This window comes from Salmo salar, chromosome ssa10 (assembly GCF_905237065.1).
Source record: "Salmo salar chromosome ssa10, Ssal_v3.1, whole genome shotgun sequence".
Classification (NCBI taxonomy): domain Eukaryota; kingdom Metazoa; phylum Chordata; class Actinopteri; order Salmoniformes; family Salmonidae; genus Salmo; species Salmo salar.
Window position 1 is genome coordinate 46,489,974 of NC_059451.1, and position 14,954 is coordinate 46,504,927.

Genomic DNA, 14,954 nt, shown 5'->3' on the forward strand with positions numbered 1-14,954 from the left:
ATTCTGCCCCGGAAGTATACGTTGTTACACGGGAAGAGATACAGCGACTTCTAATGCGAATTCGTTTCCCACAGCAACTAATTTTTCATTCCGGTTTGAGCAGTAAACATGGCAAATAGGACTGTTAAAGATGCAAACAGTATACATGGAACAAATCCACAATATTTGGTAGAAAAAATTATTCGTACTCGAATTTATGAATCAAAATATTGGAAAGAAGAATGCTTTGGACTGACTGGTGAGTTGGAGCTAGCTAGCTAACAGCTAACGCTAGGTAGCTTGAAATACAAATACCGCACATGTAAACAAAGTAACTCGTAGGAAGTGTGCTTACGTCTAGTAAATTTTCCACTGTTAGTTACTTACGCTCACTTAGACTCGCTCACACACTAATAGGTTTATGCACACCAAAGGTATTGGCTTGGCTAGCCTCACTTGATGCCATGCATGTACATGGGTTTTGGATGGCTTTGGGAGAGTCTGTGTATTAGTTGTGCATCGTTCTGGTGGGTGGCGACGGAAAATAACCACAATATGTATAATCTCTAGAAACATATGCTTACCAGATGTAAAGTGAAATGTGTCCCTCGCTATCAAATACACATCTGAATCCAACTTTTGTCCAACCCGCACCATGTTTGATCATCTTTCTAATCACTATTTTCTCCTTGATCTACAGCCGAACTTGTCGTTGACAAAGCCATGGCGCTGAAGTTTGTCGGAGGAGTCTATGGAGGAAATATCAAACCTACACCGTTTCTGTGTCTCACTCTGAAGATGCTACAGATCCAGCCAGAAAAAGACATCATTGTAGAATTCATCAAGAATGAGGATTTCAAGTAAGTTTGGGCTTTTGGGCTGGTTATTATAAGTCTTTATGTATTTAATCATATATTTAAAAGTTAGATCAACTGTCTTCTAACTCCTAGCTTGACAAATGTGACATAAACAAATCGGTATGTTCATGCATTCCACACCTCACTGTGATGTTTTTCTTCACCTTAGGTATGTCCGCTTGCTAGGGGCAATGTACATGAGGTTGACTGGGACATCAGTGGATTGCTACAAATACCTGGAACCACTGTACAACGACTACCGAAAAATCAAGAGTCAGAACCGAAATGGAGGTGAGTCCTTTCGTTTATGTGTATTATGGAATGATTGTACATGCAAAATGTCTCCTGGTTTTAAATGGCACCATATCCTTTCACTGTTTGTTTCAGAGTTTGAGCTGCAACATGTAGATGAGTTCATTGATGAACTGCTACACGCTGAGAGAATGTGTGACATCATCCTTCCCAGGCTTCAGGTAAGTCTACCCCCTTGTATGTGCTCACACCCCTTTTCACTGACCTAGACCGCTGACATTCTTTTGTGTGTGTTGACAACAGAAAAGGCAGGTCCTTGAGGAGGCGGAGTTGTTAGACACACGCATCAGTGCCCTAGAAGAGGACCTGGATGAAGTGGAGACCAGTGACGAGGAAGACGAAGAAGAGGAGAAGGTTGTCGTCTTATCTTTATCCACCTACAGCCTGCATAGACTAACTGTAAAGTTGAGTAAACTTAGGCTAGTAGTCAGAGGAATGCTAATGTTGTTTCACTCAGTCCATGTCTGTCTCTTTGTCTCCTGTCTGTCTGTTCAAATGTCTACAGCCAGAGAGAGTTCAGACCCCGGAGCCCCACAGACGGAGTTATCGGGACAACGACCGCCCTCGCCGTTCGCCCTCTCCACGCTACAGACGCAGCCGTTCACCCAGACGGTAACTAGTAATTGATCTAATCTAAAGTCCAGAATCACTTTATTCAACATTTACACATACTCAGAATTAATTTCCTTTCACATCCTGAAGACACTAAACATCTTTTATCCTTTTTATTCTGTCCAGGAGGAGCAGATCACCCAAGAGACGAAGGTATGTAGTCTCTACCTTGGTTGTTTTCTGCTGGATTTTCCTTGTGTTTTCTATTGTACCGTCAGATGGTAAACTCAGATATTGAAATATAATGTAAAATAATTTAGTGTTTGATTTATAAAGGGTCTAAAGCTTAGATATAATTGACTATGGTCTCGGATACTTATAAGCAGTGCTGTATTAATGTTGGCTGTATTGTTTTTGTTTTAACACACAGCCCATCCCCCAGACGAGAGCGCCACCGCAGCAAAAGTCCCCGTCGCCACCGCAGCCGCTCCCGAGAGAGACGTCACCGCTCAAAGTCCCCAGGTATCATAGCAACGCCAACCTGCATCGCACTACATCAAAAGTCACATATGTGTTTATGCTTGTGACTGATAGTCACCTGTAATCATTTGACTTTAACATGTTTGTAACAATAGTCCCAGTCTGACCTAGAGCTGCTCTGTTTTGTCCTAGGCCATCACAGAAGCCACAGGCATCGCAGTCACTCCAAATCCCCAGAGAGGTAAATAATGGAGCAAGAGAAAGACCCTCGCCACTATATTAGTTTAAAATGCCACTTTCTATGTTCTTGGTGTAGTTGAATTGTCTGTGAATACCAGCATATGAAAGATGGAGATGTTTTTTGTGAGAGTAGCTAGGTTTCCATCCAAATGGCAACATATTTTCATGTGAATATTCTAAAATCTGCATGAAACAATAAGCGCATTTCCCCACCAGCGATGTTTCCATCAAATGGATTTATTGCAGATAAAAGGCTGTGCGTGATGTAGTGCACATAAAAAAATATTTTGCTATTAAATTCCCATGTACAGTCGCATTTTCAACTCTACTGATGGTTTTGACAAACAAACTGGCATTATATAGCAAATGTGCCCCCTCTGGTCTTGGCACATGCACTCTAGCTAACAGCTCGCAGACACATTGTGGGTAGGCTACCTACATGATGAGATTGTTGTGGATAAGAGCAAGATTATTTTCACCAGAGTAAGTACTGGATATTTATGGGAAAAGAGCATCATACTCATCACCTTCCCGTTCACCACCCTGTGAAGTTCATCATAACCTAACAAACTGCATGCTTTCGATATGATTATTATGCCAATATTTGAGCATAAAGGCGTTTCCACTGCCATTTCTCGCATAATTAATTTTACCGACTCAAAAAGATCCCACCATGTTGAACAAACATTGTCTGTTGAAATGTATGGAATTGTACCGGCATTTCCTGTTTCCATCAGCCCGGTCATTACTTTTTTAATGCTTCATGTAATTCATGTGCATTAAATGGTTGGATGGAAACCTGGTTTATGTCACCTACTGTTGTTGATTTCTTCATCTCTGTTCCAGGAGTTCAAAAAAGAGCCACAAGAAGAGTCGAAGAGGGAACGAGTGACCCATTTTTGTATTTTCTTCTTGGACATTTCATCTTTTTGACTTGGAAGTTAATGTGGCAAAATGTTTACATCTGTGTATGGAATCGCTGGTATTTTGTATTTAATTTTGGAAACTGATAGCATTTTTTTTTATACACTGCTCAAAAAAATAAAGGGAACACTAAAATAACACATCCTAGATCTTAATGAATGAAATCTTATTAAATACTTTTTTCTTTACATAGTTGAATGTGCTGACAACAAAATCACACAAAAATAATCAATGGAAATCCAATTTATCAACCCATGGAGGTCTGGATTTGGAGTCACACTCAAAATTAAAGTGGAAAACCACACTACAGGCTGATCCAACTTTGATGTAATGTCCTTAAAACAAGTCAAAATGAGGCTCAGTAGTGTGTGTGGCCTCCACGTGCCTGTATGACCTCCCTACAACGCCTGGGCATGCTCCTGATGAGGTGGCGGATGGTCTCCTGAGGGATCTCCTCCCAGACCTGGACTAAAGCATCCGCCAACTCCTGGACAGTCTGGTGCAACGTGGCGTTGGTGGATGGAGCGAGACATGATGTCCCAGATGTGCTCAATTGGATTCAGGTCTGGGGAACGGGTGGGCCAGTGCATAGCATCAATGCCTTCCTCTTGCAGGAACTGCTGACACACTCCAGCCACATGAGGTCTAGCATTGTCTTGCATTAGGAGGAACCCAGGGCCAACCGCACCAGCATATGGTCTCACAAGGGGTCTGAGGATCTCATCTCGGTACCTAATGGCAGTCAGGCTACCTCTGGCGAGCACATGGAGGGCTGTGCGGCCCCCACAAAGAAATGCCACACCATGACTGACCCACCGCCAAACCGGTCATGCTGGAGGATGTTGCAGGCAGCAGAACGTTCTCCACGGCGTCTCCAGACTCTGTCACGTCTGTCACATGTGCTCAGTGTGAACCTGCTTCATCTGTGAAGAGCACAGGGCGCCAGTGGCGAATTTGCCAATCTTGGTGTTCTCTGGCAAATGCCAAACGTCCTGCACGGTGTTGGGCTGTAAGCACAACCCCCACCTGTGGACGTCGGGCCCTCATACCACCCTCATGGAGTCTGTTTCTGACCGTTTGAGCAGACACATGCACATTTGTGGCCTGCTGGAGGTCATTTTGCAGGGCTCTGGCAGTGCTCCTCCTGCTCCTCCTTGCACAAAGGCGGAGGTAGCGGTCCTGCTGCTGGGTTGTTGCCCTCCTACGGCCTCCTCCACGTCTCTTGATGTACTGGCCTGTCTCCTGGTAGCGCCTCCATGCTCTGGACACTACGCTGACAGACACAGCAAACCTTCTTGCCACAGCTCGCATTGATGTGCCATCCTGGATGAGCTGCACTACCTGAGCCACTTGTGTGGGTTGTAGACTCCGTCTCATGCTACCACTAGAGTGAAAGCACCGCCAGCATTCAAAAGTGACCAAAACATCAGCCAGAAAGCATAGGAACTGAGAAGTGGTCTGTGGTCACCACCTGCAGAACCACTCCTTTATTGGGGGTGTCTTGCTAATTGCCTATAATTTCCACCTGTTGTCTATTCCATTTGCACAACAGCATGTGAAATGTATTGTCAATCAGTGTTGCTTCCTAAGTGGACAGTTTGATTTCACAGAAGTGTGATTGACTTGGAGTTACATTGTGTTGTTTAAGTGTTCCCTTTATTTTTTTGAGCAGTATATTTTCAGACCAAGTTGCAGTAAAATTCTCCAATGTAATTCTAAAATCTGCAGCTTGTATGGAGCTGTCCACAACCCTATACATCAGTGGATAAAGTTTCTTAATGTTTTAAACATAAGGACCTTTTGTTGCGTGATCCGGTGTGATTATGGCAACACTGGCTAATCAGTAAGAGTTTGTCTAGAAAATAGACAAATGTCGGGTCAAAACTGAAGGGTTTCAGAAGGGAAATAAGCTTTGGGACGTCAATAAGGGTTTCCACTTCTCTAGGCCAACTGCTTTCTTTCAGGAAGTTCCCAGAAGGCATCCAACATATAACCTACTCTGGTAGTATGTCATTTGTTTAGACCATGTGTCAAACTCATTCCCCTGAGGGCAGAGTGTCCCTAGGTTTTCGCTCCTACCTTGTACTTGATTGATGAATTAAGGTTACTGATTAGTAAGGAAGTCCCATCACCTGGTTATCTAGGTCTCAATTGAAAGGAAAAACCTGCGGACTCTAGGCTGTCCATGGAATGAGTTTGAAACCCCTGGTTTAAACTCAGCTTCCTGATGTAAAACCTACTCTTTGTCAATGGTAGAATTCAATTAAACTACAATCCATTGAATATGGGATATTTTTTGAATTGGGTGTTAAATGTGTTCAAATTTCTACGTCTGTATGGAACCCCTGGTGTTTATTTCATTTTAGAAACTGATTGCATTTTTATTTTATTTTCAGATTGTTACAGAAAGAATCAATCTGAATTGTATTTCTTAAATCTGCAGCTGTCCACAACCCTATGCACCAGCAGAGACCTTTGCTCAAAGTTTTGAACATGAAGACTGATGATGTTATGTCTGCACAGTCTCCTTGTTGTATGGATTGTCAGTCCAAGCAGGTCTGCGACCATGGTAATAATGGTTGTTAATCCCAATTTGATTTGTTTTAACAAGACCCTTGAGAGCTGTTGTAAAAACAATGGGTAATGTGATGTGCCTCATCTTTACAGAATAAGTGTGGAAATAGTTGCATTTGATTTGGATGTCTGTCAATGCAGATGTTGTCCTCGTCTGAATGTGGGAATGCTATGATTCACACACTGAAAGTGTTTGCCACACTTATACAAATAAAGAACTTATTTTGGCCGCATTGGAAATATTACGAAAATAAGTGTTATGGGCATGAGGAATTATTTTAGTCTAAAAACACGAAAATAATTAAATCAATAGTTTTATTTGCATGGCGCTTTCAACAACAAAAAACATTTGGCACAATTTGCATAGCAGCAACCTGGTCTAAAGAGCCCAAAGAGCATAAAAATAAAATACATTGTATGTACAGTATGGGACCCTCAATTTGGTTAACCTCTTTGATTGGTTAATTCTCCTCCTTGCTCTTATTCATTGTGAGAAGAAAGGTTTTCGAGAAATTCCAAGATTTCTGCACATCTTCGATTTCTTCCCCGTTGTTCAATCTTCCTCAAGATGTTGAAACTCTTTTTACCGTATTTGTTAGGATTTGGTATTTCTGCTGCCTTCTTGTGATAATCAATTGATGCATTGCGATCCTGGATGTGGAAGTTTTTGTATGTAGCGTAATGGAAGTAGAGCATCTGCAACTCGTATGGATCCTGCTCGCTGGACAATAAATTCTCATAGATCTGATTGGCTAGTTCTGTCCTGTCAATGTCTGATTCTGCGTAGATGCTTGCAAGCTCCAGTTTGACCTTTAGTGATGTCTCTGGATAGAGTGAGATCACATCTGTATAGAGACTGATGGCTCTGTCGCACATGCTCTGCCTCCTCGGACTGTCCTCCATTGAAAATATTTTCCATCTGTAGGATTTCGCTAGCTGTTTTTTCAGGTAGCGCACATTTGGATGTCTTTCCAGAGCCTCGTCTGCTAGGTCAATAGCTTCATTGTGTGATAAATATGTTCTGTAAAACTGAAGTAAGGGTCTAAGACCACTGTAGCAACTGACAGGCTTCTTTAAAATTTGCTGCGCTAGCTGTTGCGCTTCCTCCTTTTTCACCTGGCCACTCCGGCCAAGTCTTAACAGATAGATACTTGCTACATACAAGTTGTCTGGATCGTGTTCCTTGGCAAGTCTCAGCTCCTCTAGAACCTCAGACTCCTTCTGTTGGTTGTTTGGATGAAAATAGTAGACTGAGTCTAAGGCCAAGGCATGGCTTGATTGCCACTCCTTTCTCTCAGGTTCCATCCTAATAGCCATTTGAAAGTAATCTATTGCTTTCAGTCTTTTGTCCTGGTCAAACTTCATGAGGGTCCAGGCCTTTTCAACACACACCTCAGGGTGCAGTTCTCCCTGGGAAGGCAAGGGGTAATCTCGTAGCAGTTCCTCAACCTTTGTCACGCACCGCTGGCTCTCCGCCAGGTTATCCAGGTGATAGTGCACCCAGGCTAGGTTCCCATAGTGGACCAGCTGCCAAGGACCCATCGTGTCTGAAGGACTGTTTAGGTGAAAGGCCTCCTCTGCCTTACTGAGGCACTGCAGGGCTGCGTCAGTGGAGTCCAGGGTGTGGTGTATGTAAGCCCACAAGTTGTACATCTGACCCAGCCATGGAAAGCTCTCGTCACTGCCAATGTCCTCCAGGTGATCTCTGTGAATGAGCAGCTTGTACCTGCTGACTTCCAGTCCCCAGGTGAAGTGACACTCCAGCTCTTCCAGTTTAGTCTTGAGGGCGGTCTGAGCAGGGCTGGTTTAAGACAAGGGTTGGAAGAGGAAACTTTTAAAAACTATTACCGTAAGCATCAAGATCAAGAGTTAATGTGACACAAGTCCATCCCTAATTTAATTTGAGTTAGTTAACATTGAGTTCTATTGAATCTGCAGTTTTTTGTATATTTTTGTATATTTAAGGAGAACTTACTTCATAGTGGAGCAGGAGTATGATTTATTGTGGCTGTCTTGAGTTTCCTGGACAAGTGAGTAAACACTCTGGCTTTATATCCATGTCCTTACCTTTATCTTGCAGCGCAGTGGGTTGGGTGCCATAAAACCAATGTTCACCTCCACGTAATGCTTGGACTCTGCTTTCCATTTCAGCGAACAGAAACACACATTGAAGGCTTATACTTACATGTATAGGTGACTGACCCTAGACATCGCTCTCATGTCATTTCCTACAAAGAGAATGAACTGTAGTATATACAGTACCAGTCAAAAGATTGGACACACCTACTCATTCAAGGGTTTTTCTTTATTTTTTACTATTTTCTACATTGCAGAATAAGAGTGAAGACATCAAAACTATAAAATAACACATGGAATCATGTAGTAACCAAAAAAGTCTTAAACAAATCAAAATATATTTTATATTCTTCAAAGTAGCCACCCTTTGCCTTAATGAAAGCTTTGCACATGCTTGGCATTCTCTCAACCAGCTTCACCTGGAATGCATTTCCATTAACAGGTGTGCCTTGTTTTAAAGTTCATTTGTGGAATTTCTTTCCTCCTTAATGCGTTTGAGCCGATCAGTTGTGTTGTGACAAGGTAGGGGTAAAACACCAAGTCCAAATTATGGCAAGAACAGCTCGAATAAGCAAAGAGAAAGGACAGTCCATCATTACTTTAAGACATGAAGGTCAGTCAATGCAGAAAATTTCAAGAACTTTTTAAAGTTTCTTCAAGTACAGTCGCAAAAACCATCCAGCGCTATGAGGAAACTGGCTTTCATGAGGACCGCCACAGGAAAGGAAGACCCAGAGTTACCTCTGCTGCAGAGGAAAAGTTCATTAGAGTTAACTGCACCTCAGATTGCAGGCCAAATAAATGCTTCACAGACTTCAAGTAACAGACACATCTCAACATCAATTGTTCAGAGGAGACTGTGTGAATCAGGCCTTCATGGTCAAATTGCTGCAAAGAAACCACTACTAAAGGACACCAATAAGAAGAAGAGACTTGCTTGGTCCAAGAAACACGAGCAAATCTGTGGAAATGAGTCCAAATTAGAAATTTTTGGTTCCAACCGCTGTGTCTTTGTGAGATGGAGAGTAGGTGAACGGAGGATCTACGCCTGTGTGGTTCCCACCGTGAAGCATGGAGGAGGAGGTGTGGGGTGGTTTGCTCGTGACACTGTCAGTGATTTATTTTGAATTCAAGGCACACTTAACCAGCATGGCTACCACAGCATTCTGCAGCGATATGCCATCCCATCTGGTTTGCGCTTAGTGGGACTATCATTTGTTTTTCAACAGGACAATGACCCAACACACCTCCAGGCTTTGTAAGGGCTATTTGACCAATAAGGAGAGTGATGGAGTGCTACATCAGATGACCTGGCCTCCACAATCACCTGACCTCAACCCAATTGAGAAGGTTTGGCATGAGTTGAACCGCAGAGTGAAGGAACGCAGCCAACATATGCTCAGCATATGTGGGAACTCCTTCAAGCATTCCAGGTGACTACCTCCTGAAGCTGGTTGAGAATGTGAAGCGTGTGCAAAGCTGTCACCAAGGAAAGGGGTGGCTACTTTGAAGAATCTAAAATATATTTTGATTTGTTTAACACTTTTTTTGGTTACTACATGATTTATATAATAGTTTTGATGTCTAATTCAAGAAAAACCTTTGAATGAGTAGGTGTGTCCAAACTTTTGACTGGTACTGTATATTGTTTCAAATTGTAAACTATGCACTTAGTTCAGTATACAATTGTACTTAATGGCCAATATGACATACAGTAATTGCCCTGTTTTAACACTCAACTTTGATCTTTGATATTAAGTATGTAGCTGGACAAAATATACAGTATATTAATAGATTTTTTTGTGTATTTGTATTGTATTTGCAAGACATTCGACTGCACTATTGGAGCTAATAACACAAGACATTTGACTGTACTGTTGGAGCTAGTAACACAAGACATTCTACTGTACTGTTGGAGCTAGTAACACAAGACATTCTACTGCACTGTTGGAGCTAGTAACACAAGACATTCTACTGTACTGTTGGAGCTAGAAACACAAGACCTTCGACTGCACTGTTGGAGCTAATAACACAATACATTCTACTGCCCTGTTGGAGCTAGTAACACAAGACATTCTACTGTACTGTTGGAGCTAGTAACACAAGACATTCTACTGCCCTGTTGGAGCTAGTAACACAAGACATTCTACTGTACTGTTGGAGCTAGTAACACAAGACATTCTACTGTACTGTTGGAGCTAGTAACACAAGACATTCTACTGTACTGTTGGAGCTAGTAACACAAGACATTCTACTGTGCTGTTGGAGCTAGTAACACAAGACATTCTACTGTACTGTTGGAGCTAGTAACACAAGACATTCTACTGCCCTGTTGGACCTAGTAACAAAATACATTCTACTGTACTGTTGGAGCTAGTAACACAAGACATTCTACTGTACTGTTGGAGCTAGTAACACAAGACATTCTACTGTACTGTTGGAGCTAGTAACACAAGACATTCTACTGTGCTGTTGGAGCTAGTAACACAAGACATTCTACTGTACTGTTGGAGCTAGTAACACAAGACATTCTACTGCCCTGTTGGAGCTAATAACACAAGACATTCTACTGTACTGTTGGAGCTAGTAACACAAGACATTCTACCGCGCTGTTGGAGCTAGTATCACAAGACATTCTACTGCCCTGTTGGAGCTAGTAACACAAGACATTCTACTGTACTGTTGGAGCTAGTAACACAAGACATTCTACTGTACTGTTGGAGCTAATAACACAAGACATTCTACTGTACTGTGGGAGCTAGTAACACAATGCATTCTACTGTACTGTTGGAGCTAGTAACACAAGACATTCTACTGTACTGTTGGAGCTAGTAATACAAGACATTCTACTGTACTGTTGGAGCTAGTAACACAAGACATTCTACTGCCCTGTTGGAGCTAGTAAAACAAGACATTCTACTGTACTGTTGGAGCTAGTAACACAAGACATTCTACTGCCCTGTTGGAGCTAGTAACACAAGACATTCTACTGTACTGTTGGAGCTAGTAACACAAGACATTCTACTGTACTGTTGGAGCTAGTAACACAAGACATTCTACTGTACTGTTGGAGCTCGTAACACAGGACATTCTACTGTACTGTTGGAGCTAGTAACACAAGACATTCTACTGCCCTGTTGGAGCTAGTAACACAAGACATTCTACTGTACTGTTGGAGCTAGTAACACAAGACATTCTACTGCCCTGTTGGAGCTAGTAACACAAGACATTCTACTGCCCTGTTGGAGCTAGTAACACAAGACATTCTACTGTACTGTTGGAGCTAGTAACACAAGACATTCTACTGTACTGTTGGAGCTAGTAACACAAGACATTCTACTGTACTGTTGGAGCTAGTAACACAAGACATTCTACTGTACTGTTGGAGCTAGTAACACAAGACATTCTACTGTACTGTTGGAGCTAGTAACACAAGACAATTTACTGCCATGTTGGAGCTAGTAACACAAGACATTCTACTGCACTGTTGGAGCTAGTAACAGAAGACATTCTACTGTACTGTTGGAGCTAGTAACACGAGACATTCTACTGCCCTGTTGGAGCTAGTAACACAAGACATTCTACTGTACTGTTGGAGCTAGTAACACAAGACATTCTACTGTACTGTTGGAGCTAGTAACACGAGACATTCTACTGCCCTGTTGGAGCTAGTAACACAAGACATTCTACTGTACTGTTGGAGCTAGTAACACAAGACATTCTACTGTACTGTTGGAGCTAGTAACACAAGACATTCTACTGCCCTGTTGGAGCTAGTAACACAAGACATTCTACTGTACTGTTGGAGCTAGTAACACAAGACATTCTACTGCCCTGTTGGAGCTAGTAACACAAGACATTCTACTGCCCTGTTGGAGCTAGTAACACAGGACATTCTACTGTACTGTTGGAACTAGTAACACAAGACATTCTACTGCCCTGCTGGAGCTTGTAACACAAGACATTCTACTGTACTGTTGGAGCTAGTAACACAAGACATTCTACTGTACTGTTGGAGCTAGTAACACAAGACATTCTACTGCCCTGTTGGAGCTAGTAACACAAGACATTCTACTGTACTGTTGGAGCTAGTAACACAAGACATTCTACTGCCCTGTTGGAGCTAGTAACACAAGACAGTCTACTGTACTGTTGGAGCTAGCAACACAAGACATTCTTTTTTATTTTATTTCACCTTTATTTAACCAGCTAGGCTAGCTGAGAACAAGTTCTCATTTACAACTGCGACCTGGCCAAGATAAAGCAAGGCACTGTGGTACAAACAACAACACAGAGTAACACATGGAATAAACAAACATACAGTCAATAATACAACTGTGCAAATGAGGTAGGATAAGGGAGGTAAGGCAATAAATTGGCCATAGTGGCTGTTACGAATCCCTTTTGGCACAGCAGTCTAGGGGGGATGGCAATGAGACCCGTAACATAAATCATGTAAATTATAATCGTGAGAAGTAACAGTGAGAACAAATACCACAGACAACTGAAATCTACCGTCAAACACTCAGGGTTTATTTTAAATACACGGTAAAGGGGTGTGAGAAAAAAAAATCCAATACACCCCTAAGCTGGACTAGCCTACCTCAAGAACAGCTAGCTAACTAACCAAAAATACAGTGGGTGGTCCGCCCAGTTCTAACTAGGGTATTTAGACAAAGTATTCCTACGGGTAATGTATGCCCATGGACGACTTGTCTTGGTACCCCCTTTTCCCACCAAACAAACAACACTCGCAAGATAACCGGACAAATGTGACATGTGTGAGTGAGTGAGTGAGAGAGTGAGAGAGTGAGAGAGAGAGAGAGTGAGAGAGTGAGAGAGAGAGAGAGAGAGAGAGAGGCCTGCCTACAACCACCAGAGCCAAGACCACACTACCATCAGCCTGTTGAGAGACAGGCTGGCTCTGTTAGAAGTATGGGTTACTGAGCTGAAGGAGCAGCCCCCCAGCTACACCACCACCAGCCCAGACACAGAGCTTCTACAGGACCAGATCAACCAGTGCAGGACCCAGCTGAAGAACTCTGTCCAGGAGCTGAGAGAGAGCCTTACCACAGCTCTTGAGGAGGTAAAGGCCACCATGAGGAGAGAGCTAGTGCAGGTAAAGGAGGAGATGGCAAAGGAGTTGTCTGTCATCAAGAGGGTGCTACAGCACAGAGAACAGACTGTAGAGACTCCCAGAGAGAAGCTGCAGCCCCTCACCACCCCTAACAACCCCCCTGACCCACCTTTACCCACAATCCCCCCCATACCGACAACCCTTTACCCACACCCCCAGTCAACAAAGAGGCCCACATGGAGACACCTACTACAGAGAGAAGCTCTCTGCCCCCCCCCTGACACACCCCCACACACCCCTCCATGTACACAGGCCCTGTGTACTCCAGCCCCAGACTGTAAACGCACTAATCTGGTAAAACCCTCTGAGGTGGCCATCCTCATTGACTCAAATGCGAAATTCATCCAAGAAGATAAACTCTTCCCCCAACACAAGGTGTGCAAAATATGGTGCCCAAAAACACAGGATGCACTCCACATCCTGTCCCAGCCTGACTTTGGCACACCAGGCCATATTATTATTCACACCGGCACTAACAACCTGCGAGAGGAGCAGGAGAGAGTAGGCAGCCTGGTCAACAGAGTAGCAGAGAGGGCCTCTGAGTGGTTCCTCAACTCCCACATCACCATCTCCACTCTGCTGCCCCGCAAAGACTTTCATCCCCGTACCATTCAGAAAGTCAACGCTGACATCACCAGAGGGTGTGGCTTACTCCCGAACGTGCATGTTGCTCACCACCCAACAATCACCCCAGAGCATCTGCACGACCACTCACACCTGAGGAAGCAGACAGTAGGGATGTTTGCCAAGTCTCTAAAGGACGTGGCACTTGGTAGACAAACACCCCATGCTGTACCGGACAGAGGAGCACCCAGAGACCCCTACCAGACCACTGCACCACCAAGGAGCCCCAGGCCCCTTCAACGCCACACCAGACCCAGTGCACCCCACAGGCCCCACCCACCCCCAGAGCATCACCACTTCCATCGGCTTAGCCAGACCAGACCGGGCCCAGCCTACTACCCCACACCAGACCACCACCTCTACCAGACCAGAGAGGAAGCCCCACGGCCCAGACCTGGCCCTCATCCACTCCACAGGGCCCAACAGCAAGACCAGCACAGCTACGCAGAGGTCGTCAGAGGACAGGAGAACCCTGTAGGATTGAGTGAGATTAAACAGCTCCTCCAATACATCTGCACTAAACTGCACTAAACACACACGGACGCATACACACACACCACACACACACACACCTATTGTACTAGAATTTACTAGGAATATTTATAAACAGAAAAAATGTTAGCTGATATCCTGTTTATCTCACTCTTAACAACTTATTAGTTAGTAGTTACTGTATTTCTGACTGCTATTCTTTCTTTTGCAACATGAAATCGCTATCAGTTAGCATGTAGAACATTCAGGGCCTAAACTCATCAACCTTTGGACTGAAGAGTTTAGCACTGGAATTCAACAAAAATCTTAAAGATGTTGACGTCATCATTCTGCAGGAGACATGGTGTAAGGCTGACATTGTCACTCACTGTCCCACAGGCTATAGAGAGGTCATTGTGCCATCACAGAAACACAGCTCTGTCAATAGAGGCAGAGACTCTGGAGGATTGATCATTTGGTACAAATCCAAACTACAAAATCTAATTGTTCCCCTCAAAATTGGCAAGTATCACATTTGGTTAAAACTAAAAAAGAACTTGTACTGACAGAAAAATATGTGTTCCTTTGCGCAATATATATCCCCCCCTCAGAATCCCCATATTACTCAGAGGAGATCTTCCCCACCCTTGAGGAAGAGACGTGCCATTTCCAGGCCCAGGGAAATGTGCTCATCTGTGGGGACACAAATGCGCGCACAGGAACACTAC

The 14,954-nt window shown here is 43.5% G+C and overlaps 2 protein-coding genes across 2 annotated transcripts; one reads left to right on the forward strand and one right to left on the reverse strand.

The window, feature by feature from the left end:
* Nucleotides 1-3,484, forward strand: prpf38a (pre-mRNA processing factor 38A). The gene is made up of 10 exons (XM_014123481.2): nucleotides 1-238; nucleotides 680-839; nucleotides 1,006-1,127; nucleotides 1,224-1,309; nucleotides 1,392-1,502; nucleotides 1,654-1,760; nucleotides 1,887-1,913; nucleotides 2,131-2,222; nucleotides 2,373-2,421; nucleotides 3,267-3,484. Exons 1-10 carry the CDS (start codon nucleotides 109-111, stop codon nucleotides 3,310-3,312), a joined length of 930 nt encoding a protein of 309 aa, XP_013978956.1. The 5' UTR covers nucleotides 1-108; the 3' UTR covers nucleotides 3,313-3,484.
* A 2,732-nt stretch (nucleotides 3,485-6,216) lies between these two features.
* On the reverse strand, nucleotides 6,217-8,077 carry LOC106560512 (interferon-induced protein with tetratricopeptide repeats 2). The gene is made up of 2 exons (XM_014123477.2): nucleotides 7,894-8,077; nucleotides 6,217-7,719 (listed from the first exon to the last, which is right to left on the reverse strand). The coding sequence occupies exons 1-2, from the start codon at nucleotides 7,896-7,898 to the stop codon at nucleotides 6,399-6,401; spliced, it is 1,326 nt and encodes a 441-aa protein (XP_013978952.1). The 5' UTR covers nucleotides 7,899-8,077; the 3' UTR covers nucleotides 6,217-6,398.
* Nucleotides 8,078-14,954: the final 6,877 nt, after the last annotated feature.